The 21,679-nt window shown below is 33.7% G+C and overlaps 1 protein-coding gene across 11 annotated transcripts in view; it reads right to left on the reverse strand.

Annotated features, from left to right (window-relative positions):
• Nucleotides 1-5,386: 5,386 nt before the first annotated feature.
• Nucleotides 5,387-21,679, reverse strand: part of LOC143249600 (U11/U12 small nuclear ribonucleoprotein 35 kDa protein-like) — a 30,534-nt gene continuing 14,241 nt past the window's right edge. For 8 of the 11 annotated variants that reach the window (XM_076499725.1, XM_076499723.1, XM_076499727.1 and 5 more), the window contains exons 3-5: nt 21,225-21,323; nt 16,284-16,497; nt 5,387-6,503 (exon numbers count right to left, since the gene is read on the reverse strand). In XM_076499725.1, coding sequence (XP_076355840.1) covers nt 6,214-6,503; nt 16,284-16,497; nt 21,225-21,323 — 603 coding nt within the window. In that variant the 3' untranslated portion in view covers nt 5,387-6,213. The remainder of the gene's footprint in view (nt 6,504-16,283; nt 16,498-21,224; nt 21,324-21,679) is intronic. The other 3 variants (XM_076499733.1, XM_076499732.1, XM_076499731.1) reach the window with 1 other exon arrangement.

Here is a 21,679-nt window from a genome sequence, read left to right on the forward strand (position 1 = left end):
TCCACACGTATTTTGTCCACTATAATAAATATACACTGTTATTTTTTCTTAAATAGTTTCTTATATTGTATAATTTACAATAGACAAAGTTGTCAACTTTTGGCCCGGCATGGACAGATGGTTAAGGCACTCGACTCGTAATCTGGGGGTCGCGGATTTGAATCCCCATCACACCAAACATGCTCGCTCTTTCAGTCGTGAGGGCGTTATAACGTGACGGTAAATCTCAATATTCGTTGGTAAAAGAGTAGCCCAAGAGGGTGGTGATGACTAGCTGCCTTCCCTCTAGTCTTACACTGCTAAATTAGGGATGGCTAGCGCAGATAGCCCTCGTGTAGCTTTGCGCGAAATTCAAAAACTATAACGGTAGAAACTATAACTGTTAACTTTTTAAAAACCTTTGTAAATTAAAATGTAGTAAAATAACCAATGGTTGGACAGAATAAGTTCTCAATATTGAATTATATATTTACATCATATTACACTGATATTATCAATCATATGTAGGATTTACAAAAAAAATTACTTATCAATATCTAGTGTCACTTTAAAGACACACCCACTACAAAGATAAGTGTTTGGTATGGCACTAAAAGAACAAAGGAAGTGCGGTGTATCATCTCCAGATGTTTGCAGCAATGCTTAAAATTACTAACATTTTGTTCACTTTCGTGTTCATCCATTTAAGAATAACATTAAGAGCTGTTGTAGGGTTTGTTATTTTGTAATATTTAGAATGTTTTATTTGATAAAATGTAGGTGTGTAAATATAAAGCATTGTAACTTTTCTCTGAAGGATATGTTTATATATACTAACTTAATAAAGTATATCTGAAGACACATATAATAATGTCAAAATGCAGAATACAATAATTTGCACATTTTTGACAGAGTTTTTCATCAGTTACATGTACACGTTATTAAACCTTTTATTGCTACTCTAAACGGAGAGACATCTTGGACAATATGTACCTTTATCTATTTTGTATTCAGATACCCCAACCAACTTACTAAACAAGACATATTTCACCTACAGCTCTCTATCAATAATTCAAAGCAAAATTTATGTGAGTGGCCCAGCATGATCAGGTGGTTAAGGCGCTCAAATCGTAATCTGAGGGTCATAGGCTTGAATCCCAGTCACACCAAACATGCTAGCTCTTTCAGCCGTGGGGATGTTACAACGTTCAGTCAATCCCACTATTCGTTGATAAAAGAATAGCCCAAGAGTTGGCGGGGGTGGTGATGACTAGCTGCCTTCCCTCTAGTAAGTCTAGTTCTACACTGCTAAATTAGGGACGGCTAGAGTAAACAGCCCTCGTGTAGCTTTGTGCGAAATTCAAAAACAAACAAACATCGAATGTAACATTATTATAGTTTTATCATCAATGTACAAACAGGACAGAAGATGTTGATATTTGGGCCTCAGCTCTAAATGTCAGTAAGCTTTCTTTATTCGGATGTTTTATTCATCAATGGCCCTGCTCTATAAAAGACCTTAAGTAAATTCAACCAGACATGTATAAGTATATTGTATCTAACTGGTGATCTTAAATGAGCATATTCTTTTATACGTGTTAATAGCTTTCTCTTAATAGACAACCTATAATCCTGCTGACAGCAGTGAAAAGTAAATTTATAGAAACAAAAGAAGTTTGTAAATATGGAATTGGTTCCTTAAAGCTTAAAAAAAACTAAGACGACAATTAGGTTTAAAAATGTACCTCAGCTGTATCTCTGAACATACCCTAAGAATAAAAATTTACAGCTGATTATTAACAATCAAAGAATATTTAGTCATATAAGTTTTAATATATATGGTGCAGAAATTCTACATAATTAGCTAAGTTATGTGTAATGCCTACTTTCTGGTCTTCAGTTTGGCCAGATGGATTGTTCTATTTTCATCGGGTCAAACTGGGTCTCACAGTTGCTTCCTTGTAACCCAGTGGTAAGCTTATAAAACTAAACATGGGTTTCAATACTTAGCAGAACAAAGATATTCTATTTTTTAGCTTTGTGCTTGACACTACGCAAAGAAACAAGTTTCAGAGTCTCTTAGCTGCACCTCTTTTACGGTTGGACTGTCCAGACATTAGGCATTGTGCTGCCTGTTCTGAAGAACAGCCATTTCAATACACAGTCCAAGTCTTTCTTTGCTGTGCCCTTTAGTGAGAAATTTTGCCTGAGTCACAGTGATTGTGAGATAAACTTTTCTCATGAACTCCGAGATACCCCTGATGTCATGAACGAAGCAAGGTAAGCAAAGTCATGGGCTCTAACTCTTGACTAGTAGTTTATCCCTAGTTAGAGTGGTAGAGCAGTGAATTACAGTTGACACCTCATATATTTATTCTGTACAATGTCAGCGGACCTGCAGTCTATGGTCGCCTTAGCAGGAAACCTACCAGCCCACCACTGCACCAAGATTCACTGATGAAACAGCCCCAATCGGAAAACGTTGTTGTTCAATGCCACCTACAGTCTATACAGACCGTTCTTAATGGCTTTGACCTGAGATTGAGATTACTCTGGGTGTTACTCCTGTATTACTCTTGTTTTCCTAACATTATAATTACAGACAATAATTTTAACCTCTTTCAAATGTAATCTCATTATGTTGAATATATGAAGCAGAGCTGTTTCTGTTTGATGGAAAATAACACTTCTTTTATAACCCTTCTTTTCACCAGACTAAGCATCGCCTGAGTACACTATCTTTCAAACTTTGCAAGTTGTCTGTACTGTTCATAAATGCTCTGCAAAAACTAAAGACTCGTAACTTTTTGCAATAACCACAAAAAAAAAAAGTTCTGGTTATTTCAACTAATAGGGCCTGGCATGGCCTAGCGCGTTAAGGCGTGCGCTTCGTAATCTGAGGGTCGCGGGTTCGCGCCAAACATGCTCGCCCTTCCAGCCGTGAGGGCGTTATAATGTGACGGTCAATCCCACTATTCGTTGGTAAAAGAGTAGCCCAAGAGTTGGCGGTGGGTGGTGATGACTAGCTGCCTTCCCTCTTGTCTTACACTGCTAAATTAGGGACGGCTAGCACAGATAGCCCTCGAGTAGCTTTGTGCGAAATTCCAAAAACAAAAATTTCTACTACAGAGTTCTATTGACACTATCATTAATTTTCCTGAAGATATTTAATTAAATCACAACTAAAGAAAAACATAGTTAATACTCCTTTAGAACCAGCAAAAGGACATTGCAGTTATGGATCAATACAAAGTTAGTATTGTTATGTACAAATTTAGTGTATTTGTTCTGTAGTGAGAGTTACTTTACGACCTTCTTCAGAGACAAAAGGACTTATTTCAAAACAAAATAATTTAAACATTATACAACCATTTTTGTAATAGCTTCAAGATTCAATACGAAAATTCACTGAAGTTCAATTTCCACTTATATTATAGTTTTGTATCACAAAAGTGAGAGCTGTGTAAAAAAGATTTGGCCAACTTGTTTGTTCGTTTATGGAATTTCTAATAAGAGCTATCTATACTAGCCATCCCTAATGTAACAGTGATAAACTAGAGAAAAAGACAGTTAATCAACACTACCCACTGCTAACTCTTCAGATTGCCTTTTACCAATCAGTAGAATTGACTGCAAATTATAATGTTTCCATAGTTGGCAACTCAATTTATTAAAAATAGAAACATTTAAACAGCTTTCTGTTAATTCTTTTGACAGATCTATTTGAAATCAAAATTACAGCTGAATATTTAATAAATACTTCTTTCCTTAAAGTTTTCATAAGTCAATTCTGACACCAAGTCTTTTTGTTATTGTCCATGACAATGACTAGTTTGTTTGATTTGGACGTTTTTTTTGTTTCATGTGCTCAATTCTTGGGAATTTATAACGCACTATGGGTGATTTTTTTTCTGTGAATTTCTGTTTTAAATAGTGTGTCGATTCTTGTAATGTTGAGGTTGAGAAATGTTATTTGGTTAGTTTTCTCATGTTCACAGGTAAACTTGACATTGTGATATATAGAGTTAATGTGCTTGATAAAAACTAAGTGTGTGCTCTGTAGATGTGAATCCAGCAATTATATCATCAATGTATCTGTAGCAGTATAGTAGTGGGTGTAAGGATGAATTGATCGCTTGGGATTTCAATCTCTGTCATGAAAATGTTGGCCAGAACTGGCAACATGGGATTACCTATACTTAAGCCATTTATTTGTATGCAGTTTTGGTCATTGAAAATAAAGTTAGTTTTGCTGCTAGTGAATTATATAAAAGTTGCTAACTGGTTGCTGGGAATGTGTATTAATGGGTTGGGGTCTTGGATATAAAGTTCTAAAGCTATCTTACAGGTTTTGATAGTTGGGTCTTCTGTGAAGAGGAGGGTTACATTAAAACTGGCCATTAAGACTAAGGTTAATTGATCAAGAACAGATTTACAGTTAAATATATCTTTGAAAAACAGTATTTTAAACAAATTTTTCAAAGAATTCTCAGTCAAAACCATCAACATAATTTTATTAACCTGAAGATGATTTAAGAAGGTTGAAACACTGTTTTCTACTTTATTTTAATTGAAGTTTTAATACCCATACTAGCTGTCTTTAGAATATGCTAAGCTAAACTGTCTCATTATATTATTACCAAGACTAAAAGGGCAAATACTCCAATTAATGTATTTTGATCCTGCAAGTCAAAACCTTAGCTACCAGGGTATACTAGGCCTAACTAATAAAATACCTCAAGACATTTTGAAAATAAATAAAAATCTCTTTCTTTTACTACTAACTTCTTCATTCACATGAAAAATAGTGATTATATTACTATTTACCATTAAATAAGTGGAATAAATTGTGAGAAATTGCTCAAACTTATCATTCTATTAAAAAACTGATATGATCTTATATAGGGCCTGTTGTCCCTTCCAATTTCAATTTACTGTTATAACTGTTTTTAAATTGGTCAACAATATATAAAGTGCCTCACAATATGAAGGTTCTTGAAGATTTGCCGGTCATGAAAGAATTTATAGAACATTCCTACTTGCTACACACAGTCCCATAAGCCATAGCTTGGGTGGTCATGTAGATTCCATTGCTTTTGGAGGAACGTAGTTGTAAAAATGAAACAGTATGGTTTGTTGAAACTTCCTGACCATTCCAGTTACTAATGATTAATTTTTTTCTACTGCAAAGTTTTTTATTGGTTCTTTTAATTTACACATCACTGAAAAGGCTTTGGTGCATGTTGTATATTTAACACGAGTTTGGGTTTGTTTCAGAACAAATCCAAATTTGGCTATCTGGTGTGTCTTTCCATGTGGAATTAAAACCCCAGATATTAGCATTGTTAGTCAATAAACTTACTGCTGTCTCAGGAAGAGACTATTTCATGAAATTCATTTCTCAGTATAAGGTATAAAAAATAAATTTATTTACTATTCATAAATACAATTATCACATGATTTACGTCTCATACCTTTTGAGCAACAGCAGTGTTTATGTAATTAGTACAGTCACTAATAGGTTAACTAAAACTAAATGTGAAAAAAAGATGTGTACAATATTTTTATATGAGCCAAAGAAATTGCCATGAAGTAAACAAAGATTAGTAAACAATTATTCAAATATTTGTAAAACAACACCATTTTTTATGAAATAGCAAGTTTAAAGAGGTTTATTACAACAATTCGGATATTTATTGTGTAATTATCTACAAAAACTACTTTAAAAGGGAATATTATAAAAGATGTATATTTGACTGCACCTAAAATTAATTACAAGTTTTAGTAATTAGTTAATACCAATCCACAACTGTGAGCTGAGTTTGGTTCAGCATTTGTTTATTAATGTAACTAAAAGAAAGGCTCAAAGCTTTTTGCAATTACAAAAGTTTACCAATTAATTATAATTATTAACTATGTAAAATTATTTCAGAAAGTTGTTTTGGCAAACTAAGTAATATTTGTTATGTAAAAACTAACACAAAATTCCCAATTAATAGTTTATTATCATCTTTCTTCATTTAAAACTTCCGTAAAGGCTATAAACTGTTCATAGTTTCAAAACAAAGCTGATATTACAATTAAAAGAAAATTCTTCCGAGATCACTATGCCTACTTAACAAAAGTTAAATATTTACAACAATATAATCATGTTGTACCATAACTACTCTCTATTCAAGAGTAGCCAGAGTCTTTGTGTTTTTTTTGTTTTTTTTAAGTGCTCCTATCCTAGTACTATCTGTCTCTGCGACGTCTACTGGCATCTGAACAATGGTCGTGGTGAGATCTCTCTCTATATTTTCCCTCATGCCACCTATCTTGATGTCTTGAACCATGTCTCTCTGAATCTCTTCTTCTGTAGCTTTTCTCTTCATATTTTTGTGATCTCTCATCATCTTTCCTTCTAGGGAAGTTGTTTCGAGAATCTTCATACTTTGGCTTAACAATAATTGGCTTTTTAAATGGTCGGTCCCTTCCACCAAACCTTAGCTGACCAGACTCTTTCTTTCCACCAAAACCTCCTCCTAGAAAAAAAACATTTTACCACTTTTTGAGATTGGTCATAAGATCTACAGATGCACTCTTTTATGTAATCAGGAAACATAATTGTAATTCTTAAATGAAATAAACAGTACTTTGAGACATCCACAATTACAATATCAATATTTATAATTATATCTGTGAATAATCACTTCAGAAAAGGATTACATATTTATAAAGGTTTATCATAAAATGGATGTTATTTTACAATTCTTCAAATGAATGTTTATAAACATTTATACAGTAGCATTAATTTTTTTTTATTTTAAAGTTATCATTTTCCTAACCAAAAAATATATTTCTGATAGATATTCATGTCTGTGCTAAAATTAGCCATTTTCCTTTTCAGGTCACACTATTCTGCCTTGGAGACTTGCATGCCATTAGCCTTGTGAAATTCCCACTTAAAATTTGCATGAAACATACAAATTTGCATTACTGCAATAGGAGTGTGACACAACACACCTACTTCTACAAATGCTCCCTCTGTGCAAGTGTAAGTGTGTGTGGGGGAGAAAGTAGTTGGAGATGTGCACAGAAGCAAGTACCTATTAAGAAGTAAAAACTAGAACTAAAAATTGGCATAGATGTGTACATGACAGGGAATAATTAACCAAGTATTATCAATCACATGGATGTGTATATGACAGGGAATAATTAACCAAGTATTATCATTCACATCGCTGTGTACATGACATGGAATAATTAACCAAGTATTATCATTCACATGGATGTGTACATGACAGGGAATAATTAACCAAGTATTATCATTCACATGGATGTGTACATGACATGGAATAATTAACCAAGTATTATCATTCACATGGATGTGTACACGACAGGGAATAATTAACCAACTATTATCATTCACATGGATGTGTACATGACAGGGAATAATTAACCAAGTATTATCATTCACATGGATGTGTACATGACAGGGAATAATTAACCAAGTATTATCATTCACATGGATGTGTACACAACAGGGAATAATTAACCAAGCATTATCATCCATATGGATGTGTACACAACAGGGAATAATTAACCAAGCATTATCTACCATATGGATGTGTACATGACAGGGAATAATTAACCAAGCATTATCTACCATATGGATGTGTACATGACAGGGAATAATTAACCAAGTATTATTTTTCACATGTACATGTGAAAAAGTTCAGAACAAGAAGTTGGTTGGTTGGTTGATTTGGTGTTTTATGGCACAAAGCAGCTAGGCTATCTGTGCCAAACATCTGGTAAAAAGTTAAAATTAAAGTAAATTTAGTAAAATTCATAAAAAGAAATTAAAGTAAAACAAAACAAAGTTAAAAAAACAAATAAATAGCATAAAACCAATGTTTACATCTAGTCTACAACATTAAGAGAAAAATTACAGTAATACAAGTTGTAAAGAACTTTCTATAGCATAAATGTAATTATCATAACTTCCCAGGAAGACTAACAGTTAAGTAAAAAAACCACCGTCAGTCACCAGAAGTTGGTTCCAGTCCTGGTTCCGAATTATTTGACATTATGGCCATTTTCAAAAAGTGAAGTAACAAAAGTTTACTTGCTCCAAGTCTTTTAATAACTTGCCAGGATGACTAACGGGTAGTTCAAACACCAGCGTTATTCAACTGAAGTTGGCCTTTCCAGTCCTGGTTTCGAATCATTTAATGTTATGGCCATTTTCTAATTTCAAATAAAACTAGATTTTGATTCTTAAAAGGAAATCACATTAAAAAAAAGTTTAATATATAAATTAAAAAATTTAAATGGCACTGAAAAGATTAATGGCCTTTAAAAAACTAAAACCATTTCCAAGGTGGACAGTGTCACCATCACCAATAACACTGTCTAACATTATGGACAAACCTTGGGACAGAACATGTTTAACATGTTGCCATTGTGGAGAGTTGAAACAACAGAAAGTAAAATGTGGCTTATTGTGACTTACACAGGCTACACATTGGTGAATCAGTTCCAGATAAAAGAAAACAACGAGTTAAAATTGTGACCAATGCTTAGTCAAGGTAGAACAACTTCCTCTTTCCGATCCTTATGGAAGCAAGACAGCCAAAGTCCAACATAGGGTTTTATTTGGAAAAGCTTGTTTTCGTGTTGCTCATGCCAAGTTGACTGCCAACTGGCAGTCACTAACTGGTGAGAACAGGGTGTGAACAAATGTGAAGCCATTCTAGGGCCAGTAGAGAACTAAGCAAGTCAGTATAAATAGTGCAGTTTGAGTACTGCTTAGCTTCTATGTGATCCAGGGCAAGAGAAATGGCATACAGTTCAGCAGTGAACACAGAAGCTGTAGAGGGGATTCTGCATGCAACCACCAAACAACAACAAACCATGGCAGAGTCCACACAGTCACCTGATTTCAAACCATATATATAAATAGGAATGGAAGGATGGTTCAAAAGATATTCAGCAAATAGCAGACAGTATTTCCAGTCAGGAGTGTCTGCTTTTCTCAGATGACTTAAAGATAGGTCACATTTGGAGACTATAAAAAGCCATGGTGGGATGGGGTGACCAGTGGACACAGCAATGTTATCCAAGAACAGACCCAATTCATCCAACTGTGCATGGATACAAAGGCCAAAAGGAGCAATGGAAGATCGTCTGTTTTGAAAAAGTATGGCTCACCATGGAAGGAAATCACAACCCCACGTGGTATGCTTTGGTAAGGAATGAAGTTTCAAAGCATATAGTAAAGACTGTTACAAACGGTAGTGGTGCAAAGAAGATTCATGAGACTCTATGAATAAGCTCTGAACTGGGAAAGTGAGGAAAGCCCCAGTGCAGAGCCAAAATCCTTGATGATGAATGGAGTCCAGCATCTTTAAGGTAGTGGTTCTGGCAGAACCATAAACCAATGGTCCATAGTCAAGTTTCAATCAAATAAGAGCACGATATATCTTCAGAGCATAGAACATCGATCTGCTCCCCAAGTGGTGGAAGAGAGGACACAGAGGATGTTCAGTGCTCATGTACATTTGACCCGTAGCTGCTTGATGTGTGGTATAAAGGTCAGCTTAAGATCAAAGATAAGCCCCAAGAACTTTGTCTCAGGGACCACAGGCAGTACAACTTCACAGATACGGAGTTCAGGATTAGGGTTAATACCCCATTGGCGGCAAAAGTGCATGCAAAGGGTTTTAGAGAGAGAGAAGTTAAAGCCATTTGCTGTGGTCCACTTCAGTAAATGATTGAGGGCAGTCTGTAGTTGCCATTCAATATACCTCATGTTTGACAACTGACATGAGATGTGTAAGTCATCGACATAGAGCCCATTTGCAACAGTAAGAGGGGGTTGTTCAGTGATAGCATTAATCTTTATATTGAAAAATGTGACACTCAAAACATAGCCCTGAGGGACTCCAGGTTCCTGTAGAACCAACACAAACTTGGAATCTCCTGTCCATTAAATAATTTTTACTAAAAATGGACAAATGGCTAGGTAACCCATGTATATGGAGGTCTTGCAAAATGCCATACCTCCATGTTGTATCATAAGCCTTCTCAATGTCAAAGAATACTTATACAAAATGTTTTCATTTGAGAAAGGCTTCTCTGATTGATGTTTCAAGTCAAATCAGGTGGTCCACAGTGTAGTGTTGTCATTGGAACCATGGAGGTCAAAATATGCTTCAGTTGTGTTGAGAAATCTCTCTGCACTACCTCTATAGGTTTGGAATGAAGTGCAGCAGCATACGTTCAAGATGAAGTGGTAGACAGCAACTTTCGAGCCTAAGGATAAGTAATGTTATGAATTGTTTTCAAATGCTACTCCTCTCTTTCTTCCAACCATTTAGGGCAAGTAAACAAGTAGGACAGGTGAGAGCCATTGCAATTGACGCAACAAGAGTCCATTTCACACTCAGAGGCATCATAGTCCTTGCCATGGCAACAAGCACATGTCAAGGAACCACAACATGACATCTTTGAGTGACCGAACTGCAAACACTGGAAACATCAGAAAGGTTTTGGAATGTATGGCCATACCCTGCAATTAAGATAACCTGTCTTGATGGTGGCAGGTGGGTGTGGTGATGTAAATATCAGAATGAGGATATTGATCAACATCATAATTCCATCTTTGCAAGTGGAGATATGCCTCACTACAGAATCTCCTTGAGTGGAGAAACCAGCAAGAATCTCTGACTCGGGAATGTTCTTCAAATCCCTCTCAACAATAACTTCTCATGATGAATTCAAAGTAGCATGAGGTGTAACCTCAATAGGTATATCCCCAATTGCCTTTGAATACAAGAGGAGTTCACTGTGTTCAGATGTGAATGTTTCCACCAGTATGTCACCAAATCAAAGCTTCTTTACTGACTTTAGAGAGCCAGCAAGTCCCTCTAGTCCCTTCTGAATGAAAAAGGAAGACATTTGCCTTTAAAATTTGTCTGAGAGAGAATGTAAGATAAGAAAATGAGGTACAACAGATGTTACAGATATTGAAGATTGCTGCTCAGAATCTTCAAAGACATGGTCGTTTATCTATGGACTGTTTATTCACTATTTTATTTAAATATTTCTTTGGAAGATCCATATTTAAAAAAGGGAAATTTCAATGCCCACTGACCCCACACACCAAGAAGCCCAAAGAGGGAAGGCACTACAATGTCAAACAAGGACACTGCAGCAACGCCAGGACTTCATGAGCACTATACCCAAACACCAGCATCAGATACAATGTCCACAACACCTGTTGAGAACATCCAACACTGGTACTTGGTTGACCCTAGTCCAAATAGACCAGCCGATTGACCCAAGTGGGGTTACCCCAAGGCCACTCGTCTACAGTAATTCAAGACCAAAGTGGTGTGTTGGGGTTGGACCCCTCAACCACCAGAATCCTCACGGGTTGCCACGCAAGGCAAACACATTGGTGGATGTTTAGATCCAAGAGGAGGTAAACTGAAAAACAGAACCTTCCCTGGGAGGTCCCCTCACCACATACAGGAATCCACACTAAGGGGAGAACAAGAAGTAAACAAACTGCCAGGTGTACATGTTAGAGAATATGAAACTAGACACAAAGTATAATATATTCAACTAAGAATAGCATAATAAAAATTACCTTTCATGTGTAGAATTGAAAAAGTAATGAACATGAATCAAACATTAATAGTTATATATAAATGTCAGGGTCTTATCAATTAAGATTAAAAATTACTTACAAAGTGCAAAAATGAAGACATGACAAACAAACATTACCTTCTATTTGGACATATTAAGGAGTAATAAACCAGATCAAAAAAAAAAGGAAAAACTGTGTTACATGTGAAAGAGCAACTAACTATAACTAAAGATTAACATCTGTATTTGCACCATAAGAAATAAGTGAATATCACTAATCACCACCATCTTACTGAAAAAGTGAAAGATGAACTATTACTAAACATAAACTAATAATTAGTATACATCAAGAAGTAACTAACTATGAGTAAACATTACAGCCTAAATAGCACATGTTAACGGATAACCAACCAGATATGAATGATGTATTGTCTGTAGATACATTAAGGAGAGAAACTGATATCCAAACATTAATTCCTTTGATTAAAGTGTTAATGAAGAACAAATAGTGGTTGTAAGATGAGTATCAGGTAGAAGACTTATGTAAGGTAGGAATGTTGAGATATTCAGCAGATACAGTTCTCATGGAAAGTTCCTCCATTTCATTCTCTACAACTTTAGCTTCAAAATCTGTAAAGGGTGACACACAAAAGAAAAGGGTCCAGGTGAAGTGCCCAAAATAAACAAACTATACTTCACAACTATACTTTCACATGGGCCAAGAACAGACTTTTGGCCATGTTGTAAAATATTAAACAAATGTTTTCAAGGGATTCCTCATGAGGTAAACTGATCCTTTAAAATAAATACATGCTTCACTAAGTTTTCTTATGAGATGAGATCCGGACTTGGACGTGTTCCAAAATATTAGTTGTGAAATGCTAACAAAAGATGAATACTGTACAAACCTGTCGAGAACAACTGATATTGTATTAAACATTGTCTGTATACCTGTGAAAATATTCTTAAGTAAATAGATTCTATCTTGATAGATAAACAGAAATTGATTAATACAGTACTTGTAAAACTATGCCCAATAGTTTTGCTACTAAGTATACTGCTGCTCAACACCAGAGAAAATAATATTGATATGTGAAAAGTTTTAAAAATGGATGAATCTTTTTGTGTTGTTAGAAAAAGAAAGCAGAATCAAAATAAAAAAACTTCACATTCTGAAAATAGAGTAACAGAGCAAAACAATCCTGAATTGGAAAAATAAATGATCCTGGATTAGAACAATAAGAAATAGCTTAATTAGATTATATTAGATGACAACAAAATTTACTAACTTAACCAATCCATAAGGGTTGTCAATTTTTAAAGAAAAACAATCTATTAGGAGTAAAAATTATTAGGCTAAATGAGCAGTAGTAGAAACTGCAAATAAAGAACTTCAAAGAGAAGAAGCAAAACATGCCAAACCAATCCAAATGTCAACTGTAATTGGAAGGTAACATGGAAATTGTGACCAACCAGAAGTAGAACCCTTTGAGTGTCAAGAGCCACCAAGAAATGGAACATGTTATTTAGCTAAGTGTGTTACATGTACTTAAATTATCTGAACATATTACAGCCCTTACTCTGAGAAGAGTGCTATAGTAGACAGCATAAGGTTTCAAATATCAGGAGAATCAAGGAAATATCAGTTAAACTGCTGTCGACTGGGGACTGCAGGACCTACAGTTTCCAACCTCTAAAGAGGATATTAAAAGACGAGGACAGTCAATGCGTGACTTAGTTGCCCACATACCTGTATTGAATATGAAGGGGAGTATTTCTTCTATGAACTCCACAACATTTGACACCACACCCAGTTGTACACAAAAACACAGAAGTCACAACCCCTTTCCCAAATCTTCACGATGCCTGTGTAAATTTGGAGAAGCTGGATTGACCTGTCTATAAAAGGTTAGTGGCCTCAGTAATATGTTGTGATTATCACACAGAACCAGATCAACACTGTACTGCCTGTGAGATTGCTGCTACTTGGATGTGCACCAACCCTCACTTTCAACCACCATCTAGGAATGTACCAGAACAAATCAGGCAGGAGCAGGAACCAGAACAGGAACAAAACTTGCATGAAGAAGCTCAAGAAAAGAAAGCATACTGTAATTGTCACAGATTGAAAAAAAATGAAAATTTGTTCTAAAAAGAATTGGTTCTCTTCTTTTTTCTGTTAACATAAACAATCTTCATGTATTTACAACCATGTCTCATTAGATGTAAACAGCACACAATTTTTTATTAATGATGACTTGTTTTATGTATAGGATGTATAACTCCAACTTTTTTTACTTGAGTAGTTATAAAAGGACCTTATTTATGTTGGATTTGATGCATTACTTACACAATTTTTATTCTTTATTTTTATGTAAAATCCAACATCATATATACATATATATATATAATACATTTAAAATATTTATGATTAGGTAAAGGATTATACAGTTGATTGTTAGGAATAGGAGGAGCCTTATGTAATTATTGAGTAGGATATTACTGAGACTACAAGAGAAAGGAGAAACATGGAGGTACTGTGGTGAAATTTTTACAGAATATAAAGATTTCCTTATGAAGGGAGGGGTGAAGTGCCTAAAATAACAAAACATTTCACAAATACACTTTCACATATGCAACGACAGACTTATGGTCACGTCGTGAAGTATAAAGAATTGTTTCAACGAGGTTTTCTCATGAGTTAAACTTGCACTTTAAAATAAACACATGCTTTGACTAAATTTTTTTAAAAGCTAAGCTAAAACTTCCAGATGTGTTGCAAAATATTAGTTGTGTAATGCTAATGAAAAGCAAACATTGAACACACTTATCAAGAACAACTCACACTGTGTTAAACACTGTCTGCATATCAAAAATGTATACACAGGGATCCTTTTCCATAACTTTTTGCTATTTGATGTGCAGTCTTGAGTCACTGGGCACCAATCACTATAAAAAGAGAAGTCCAATCTAACTGCTAGTCTCTAGCCTGGCCTACTTCTTATGTGCCGCCTTGGTCTCGCTTAGGGTTCTCACACGACATTTTCATACTGCTCCACCCCTTTCATCGCCTTAAGCACCCCACCCTGTAAAGATAAACAAACTTCCATGTTGGGGAGAGAATTCCTCCCACTTTTTGCTCTCTCTAAACTAAACCCCTGCCAAGATTTTGTTCGTTCGTTCGTTCGTTCTAACTGCTGAACCAATCAACTCAAAGTCACAGGCAGTAACATGGACCCTATTACACAGTGGACAATGCTATGCTATTCTTTTTTCTTACTGTATTTTAAACCTGAATGGTAGTTTTTCAATATATGATGGCTGTCACAATTTCAACAAGCAAGTAATTCCTAAATTGTTGGTAGCTGTGAGTGATATTTGTACTCACATCAGCAGAAAAAGAACTCACATTAATCTCAGCACAAATATACATGTCTAAAACAAACTGTGTTGAGTAAAATAATGAAAACCTTTGCACATGAATGGAGAAAAAGCATTTGCACAAAGATGTGTGTCACACTTCTACTGGTAGGTTTGGCAACATGATACATCACCAATTTGTAGCACAAATTCACATGTATCATTTGAACTGTAGCTTCATGTGGTTAGTGGCACAAAGTCTCTAAGACTTAATAGCACAACCTGAAGAAAGAAATAGCTAACCCATGTATGGAGATGAGTCATCATATCAGAATTTCAGGTATAAATACTTGATCCAAATAAACCCAATATACCTTTTTCTAAAGTACTATTAATGATAATAGCACTATAAATCTATCTTATTTCAAATTCTGTCTATACCCATTCTCAAACATATCTATATTAATAAACAAATGATGTACCAAATTACTTGTAGGTTCATGAATATAATGATTACACAGTTTCTGATCAAACAAATTAACAATTTTTTGAAATAAAAATATTATCAATATTGCAGTCACTTTTGTGGAAAATATCTTAAGTGTTTTACATATAAAATGAGTTTTCTCTGTTATTTTGTTCAGTTCTTTACACCAAATAATGTAATAGGCAACAACTAAATTATTCAGTATGAAGCCATATCTGGACCCCACAGGTAGTAAATAGTATACGAACAATGACTGTTAATTCGACATTTAAACAGTTTCTTCTAAAATAACAACTGTGGAGTTGAAGCTGTCTCATCTTCAGGTTTTAAAGTAATATTACTATAATATCTCCACAAGTTAAAAGTCACGAACTTTCCACTAGAATAAATTATTTCCTGAGCTTTTATTGTCATGAAGCACCAATTGACCAAGATGTTTAAGAAGAGAGGGAAAATAAAGCACCAATTGCTTTAAAAGAAAATATTGCACAATTAAGTGACATTTGACACATGCAACTTCAATTTAAAATAACACATGAATTAAGCTCTTATAGGGAACAACTAGTATCAAGAAAAATCCAATTACAAGTTAAATGTTGCTAACAGTAAGAGAGGATTACATCATTCAAATTAATGGTATCAGATTTTTCTTCCACTCAGAAAGTGGCCAGATAATCTAAAAAATCAAAAGAGTGTAATGCCATCTTTCAGATTAACACTTTCATAGCATCAGTTTTATTTTCTATATTATTCTGACTGACTTGGAATAAATTAAAGTGTAAGGTTAATATAATGTTCAATATATTAATATAACGATTACCCAGTCTTCTTGGAACCCAGCCAGCCAAAGTACGTTCACACTCAAAGTCAACAAAAATCTCGCTATCATCGAGAACAGTCCTGTATGTTTCTCGCTGAGCATGAAGGGCGATATGTCTATCTTTATATTCTACAAAACCATACCGCTTGGAAAATCCTGTCACAATGTCCTTCACCAATCTACATCTTCTTACTTCACCATACTTCTCAAAAAACTGTAATAAATTAAAAATTTATAACAACATAAGTAAACAAATTATTACAGTAACATGTCTACCAAATATAATTAACATTTGGTGAGGAAAAAAACCTGCTAAATAAAGATTAACATATAATTTTTTTGTTTTTATTAATAAATGTTTGTTTACTAAGATTGTAATACATTCTAATAAACATTAACAGAAAGGATACAAAGTTTTGTGAAACTTGTACAAAAATAACATTGAATTAATCAAACTCAACTGACAGTTTATGCACAAGTTCTAAAGAAATGTTTTGTCAAGACAATGCTTAGTACTATAGAAAATTCAAGAAACAGACTAACATGCCTAAAATAGTCCTTAAAATAAATATTTTACAGTAATTCATTGATTTGTTTATACATGTCAGATTTCACAAAACTTTGGAGTATTTTGAGTTTGTGGACCTTAAAAAATTAATTCCAAATGAAATGTAATAAAGACATAGTTCTACCATTACTTTTTATTTCTGATAGCCTATTATTAACACTAACTTTTGATTAGAACAAGCTACCTACTTAGAGTGAAAATAAAAGTCAATTTAGTAATGTGTTGTTACATATTATTTATTTTGGATGAGTTTGATTTATTATGTAACATACATTGTGTATTACTATTTCAAATAACAAGAATTTTGAATTTCAGCTTAGTAGTTAATTAAATGTTAATGTGTATTAGATATATGCTATTTGCTAACACAATTGATACACACAATTTCCTTTTTAACACAAATATATCTTAATATACAAACATTAAAAACAACATAATTTATGATAACGGTTATTACTAATAGTTATTGCAAATGATGGTTCATATACAACAGTTTTACAAACAATACTGAGTCTTATATCTGGACTAGAACTGAATATTTTATCAATGATCCAAGTACACGAGGAGCAAATTAATTCTGAGTTGATGTTGTTACTCTTGCTTAAGCTAACACTGTCTGTTTCTTGGCTGGCCTCATATTGGGTACAAACTGACTCCTTCCAGTAAAGATAGTTAATGTGCTTGTAGAAATACCATCTGAAGTAATTCACTGAAGTTGAATGATTTGTAATGTTCAAAATCTATAACGTTCCTGGTCAAATTCTGTAGTATTCCAATCAACAGATGTTAATCACAATTATAACTTCCTAGGCCTACAGCACACTGAATATAGATACCCAGTAATATTATCTTTTGGGCACATTACTTTTATATAAATTATGTAAATCTCTAAAATCTACATCAAATTTCGCTTGGCAACAATGATCTAACTTGTTTTTGTAAACAAATATCATTGCTTCTCACTTTCAAGAATTTTCTACAATTTCAAAAACAGGCGGGACTTGCACAATACATTCAAGATGTGTCACATGCAGAATAAAAGAAAACTATACATAAACAAGTTTATGCACTAAATTAAATGTGTAATGGTAAATCTGTTACACCTCACACCTTAGAGAGTTAAAAAATTGGCATTAAACAATTTTAACTATTACACACACACACTGGTAACAATACATTGTCAAAGTATTATACAGTTTCAAAAACCATGACAATATTTAACACAATACAAATAACCTTATAATAATAAAACTACTTGGTATGTAAAAATGTTAAATACAAATGTTATCTTTTTGGCTTAACACAGCCATTAGTTACACTACTTAAGTGTCTTTCAAAAGGTTGGATAAGTTTTAAAGGAGTAACAGAAATGTTATTATTAGGTTTTCTACCCAACTGACATTTATTACAAGTTTTACAAAAGTGACAAACATTTACTTTAATTTTTGGCCATAAGAAATGTCACACAATTTTGTTACATGTTTTTTTGACACCTAGATGACCTCCTGTAGGAAGTTCATGGGCAACTTTCAATATTTCTAATTGATGTGCTTTTCGAACAACAATTTGATAAATTAGAGCCCCCTTTTTTGAAGCTGGCATATCATTGTTGCAAACGTAACCATATTGGTTTGGCAGCAACTCTTCCCCCAGCCAAATTTTATCCAACAATAATGATGCACCTTTAACTGAAAGAGTAAGTCTTACTCCAACCACAACTGGTCTCAAAGCTAGGTCTGATGTTAAACAACTGTTATAAAGAGGAACATTAATAAAGTTATCCACCTTATTCTGAGCCATAACAGATTCGCCAGTGGTAGAACTCAAATCTAAAGCCAATACACCTTCTAACAACAATGAATAAGCCACCCCAGTATCATGTAAAATACATATATGTATGAGATCAGCAGTGTCATTTATCATAGACACAGAACTAACAGCCTTTTTTATCAGTGGCTATATCAGCAACATTGGAAAATCTGGTGTAACTCATTTCCATACGTGAACTCAAATGCACTGGATGTTGCATCCTTTTCTTTTCTTTTCTTTTCAAAACCAGCAATTGGACATAACATGGCCAGGCTTTTCACAAAAACAACAGACAGGCTTTGATGGTTTTGACAAGTTTTATCATAACTGTCTAAAGATTTTGAACCATAGGAGCTGGATTTTTAGAAGAATCCTCAACTTCAGTGGATTGGACAGATACTGGTTTTTGCTGAGTTGGAAGAAATTTCTTTGTATGAAAAGTAGTTTTATGAGTTAAAGTGTAATCATCAGAAAGAGGAGCTGTTCCCTGCAGTGTTAGCGTTAACTTTCTTTCCATCCAAATAGGTTTTAGGTCATCACTTGTACAGCATTTAAATTCTCCAATTAGACATAATTGTTTTAATTTGTTGAAACTGTTGCCAATATGCATAGAATTACACCATAAATCAAAATAATCCTCTTCTTTGTGAGCAAATTCCACATAAGTTTGGACATTTTGACAATAACTGCAAAACCTTTGGCAATAAGCCTCCAGAACTAACTTGTACACTTTAAGGATGGCTGCATTAACCTTATAATTGGTGCAATCTTCCTTCCAGAGAGAGAGAGCAGTGTAAGCTTCTTGGGCTTTACTAGTCAAAACATTCTGTAATAATAAGAATGGCCATTTTTCAGTGGGCCATTCCATGGTTTTGGCAACTTTCTAAAAATGTTGATAATATTTATCTAGTTCATTTCATTAATGGTAGTACTTTAATATATCAACTGAGTTCAAAGTTGTCATTTTGCCTTAGTCAATCAAAGTTGAGTCTAATTTCAATTTCTTTCAGCCTAATTTTCTTTTTGGTTTCAATACGTGCTTCCTCTTTTTGGGCTCCAATGTGGACTTCTTTCTCAGCTTAAATACGAAAAAACTAATTCAACTAAGCTGATTACATAAAGTCATATTCTATATGGAAGTTCATACAGTTAGTGTTAGCTATACAGAATAAGAGTTTAAATTAATAGGATATAACACCAATAGTAGTCAATATACTAAAAGTAGTTCCCTATTATTCTGAACAATTTTGAAAGAAGTGTAAATAAAAGATTGTAAGAAGAGGTAATATTCTGTAAAACTTCTAAACATCTAATCAGTAGCAAAAATGTTACTGAAATGTTAAAATAATTAAATTCATTTTGTTTTTAAAATGTTAGAAAAATATCAGTTTGTGAAAAAAAAGAGAGTAGACCAGAAAAATGTCATTGCTCTAGCTTTCCATACAACAATCACTTTATAATTTACTTTTTTCAATATTTTGTTGTGAGTCCATCATTTGAATGTTGTAAAGTACAACTTAAATTACATTTTTAGAATAAATATTGATAAAGCAAAAAATAGCTTTATAAGGTGAAGTATTCAATTACAAAAGTCTACAAGTATGTTTTATGAAGTTGTCCTGATGATGAAATTGCTGTGTACATTTTACATAAATAATTTGATGTTTTAATGGTGTCTACTGTTTTAATAAAGTGTGAGTTTTCAATAAACTGTAATCTGGTACTAAGTCTGTAATGTTGTATTTATTTATTCTGAACAACCGACTGGTCTTCCTGCTCTTTGTTTATTAGGCTCAACTGTCTCTAGGTTAATCACCCATGATTCTAAGGAAACTGACTAACAATATCCAGTATCAATTGATTATTCTTTGTTTGAGCTCGTTAGGGAGTTCTGTGACTTTTCAATGGTTTCAGTCAGCTTGTGAGAAATATTTAGTTAGTACTGATGGCATGGCTGAATATTAATACCTACTGGACAACAGAATAACTAAAATATTCATATCACTTAGAAGAATAAGTATAATCTAAAACTTACTACAAGTATTAGTACAGACAAAATAATATACTAACATACAGATAATTAATAATTTAGCACAGTATTAATCCCAGAAAGTTTGATATTTTCCCTATTGCATCATTTGTACATTGATTGCCAGAAAAATACACAATACTAACACTATGAGAGATATGTTATCCATCCATATGCTCTTGTGACTTATTATCTTGTGAAACTAACAAAACTTTCATTGTTGAAAAGGATTTACTCTTCAAAAATATTTGACTAGAGCCTCACAATGCTCCTAATTGTTTTGTTTGTTCAATAACATTTCAAAATCATTACATTATATATACCTAACAAAAACCAAAGAACTTACATTTCACAGTGTCTTATTCTCAGATACACCAATCCCCTCAGCAGCCCACTAGTGGGTCACAACCCATAGACTGGAAATCAATAATCTAGAATCATCTTTAACTTATTTATCATTCTAGCAAATTCTTATAAGATGTTCTTTGAAATCATTGACTAGTACTATTTTTAACCATTACTATATTGTACTTACATTTTTCAAAGTTTCTTCAGTAGTATTGATGTTTAATCTACCCACAAACAGTGTACATTTGGGATCCCCAATCACAAGGTCATTAGGGCTATAACTTGCCTATGGCAATACAAAAAAAATTTTCAAATTTTCATGTATTAAAAAATTTGTTTACTAAAATTTTCATAATTGCAGTTCACATTTATAGGTATAATATTTTTTTCTTTAAAAGTACTATTACATGTGATATTTAAATAAGCATATAGTCTAGGTTCTCATTTTATTAGTCTTTTATTTACGAGGTCTGTTAAAAAAATACGCGGACTGTTTGAATTGCGTGGCTCCAGTTGGTTCCAGGGGAATCCGCTTGGTGTCGCTAGGTTTGCACAGATCAGTTGATTACGACATCATTTCCCAATTGCAGATATCTTTATTTGTGTATTAGCTACGCGATTTTAAGTGAAGTGCGATTTTTC

This window comes from Tachypleus tridentatus, chromosome 4 (assembly GCF_004210375.1).
Source record: "Tachypleus tridentatus isolate NWPU-2018 chromosome 4, ASM421037v1, whole genome shotgun sequence".
Lineage (NCBI taxonomy): Eukaryota > Metazoa > Arthropoda > Merostomata > Xiphosura > Limulidae > Tachypleus > Tachypleus tridentatus.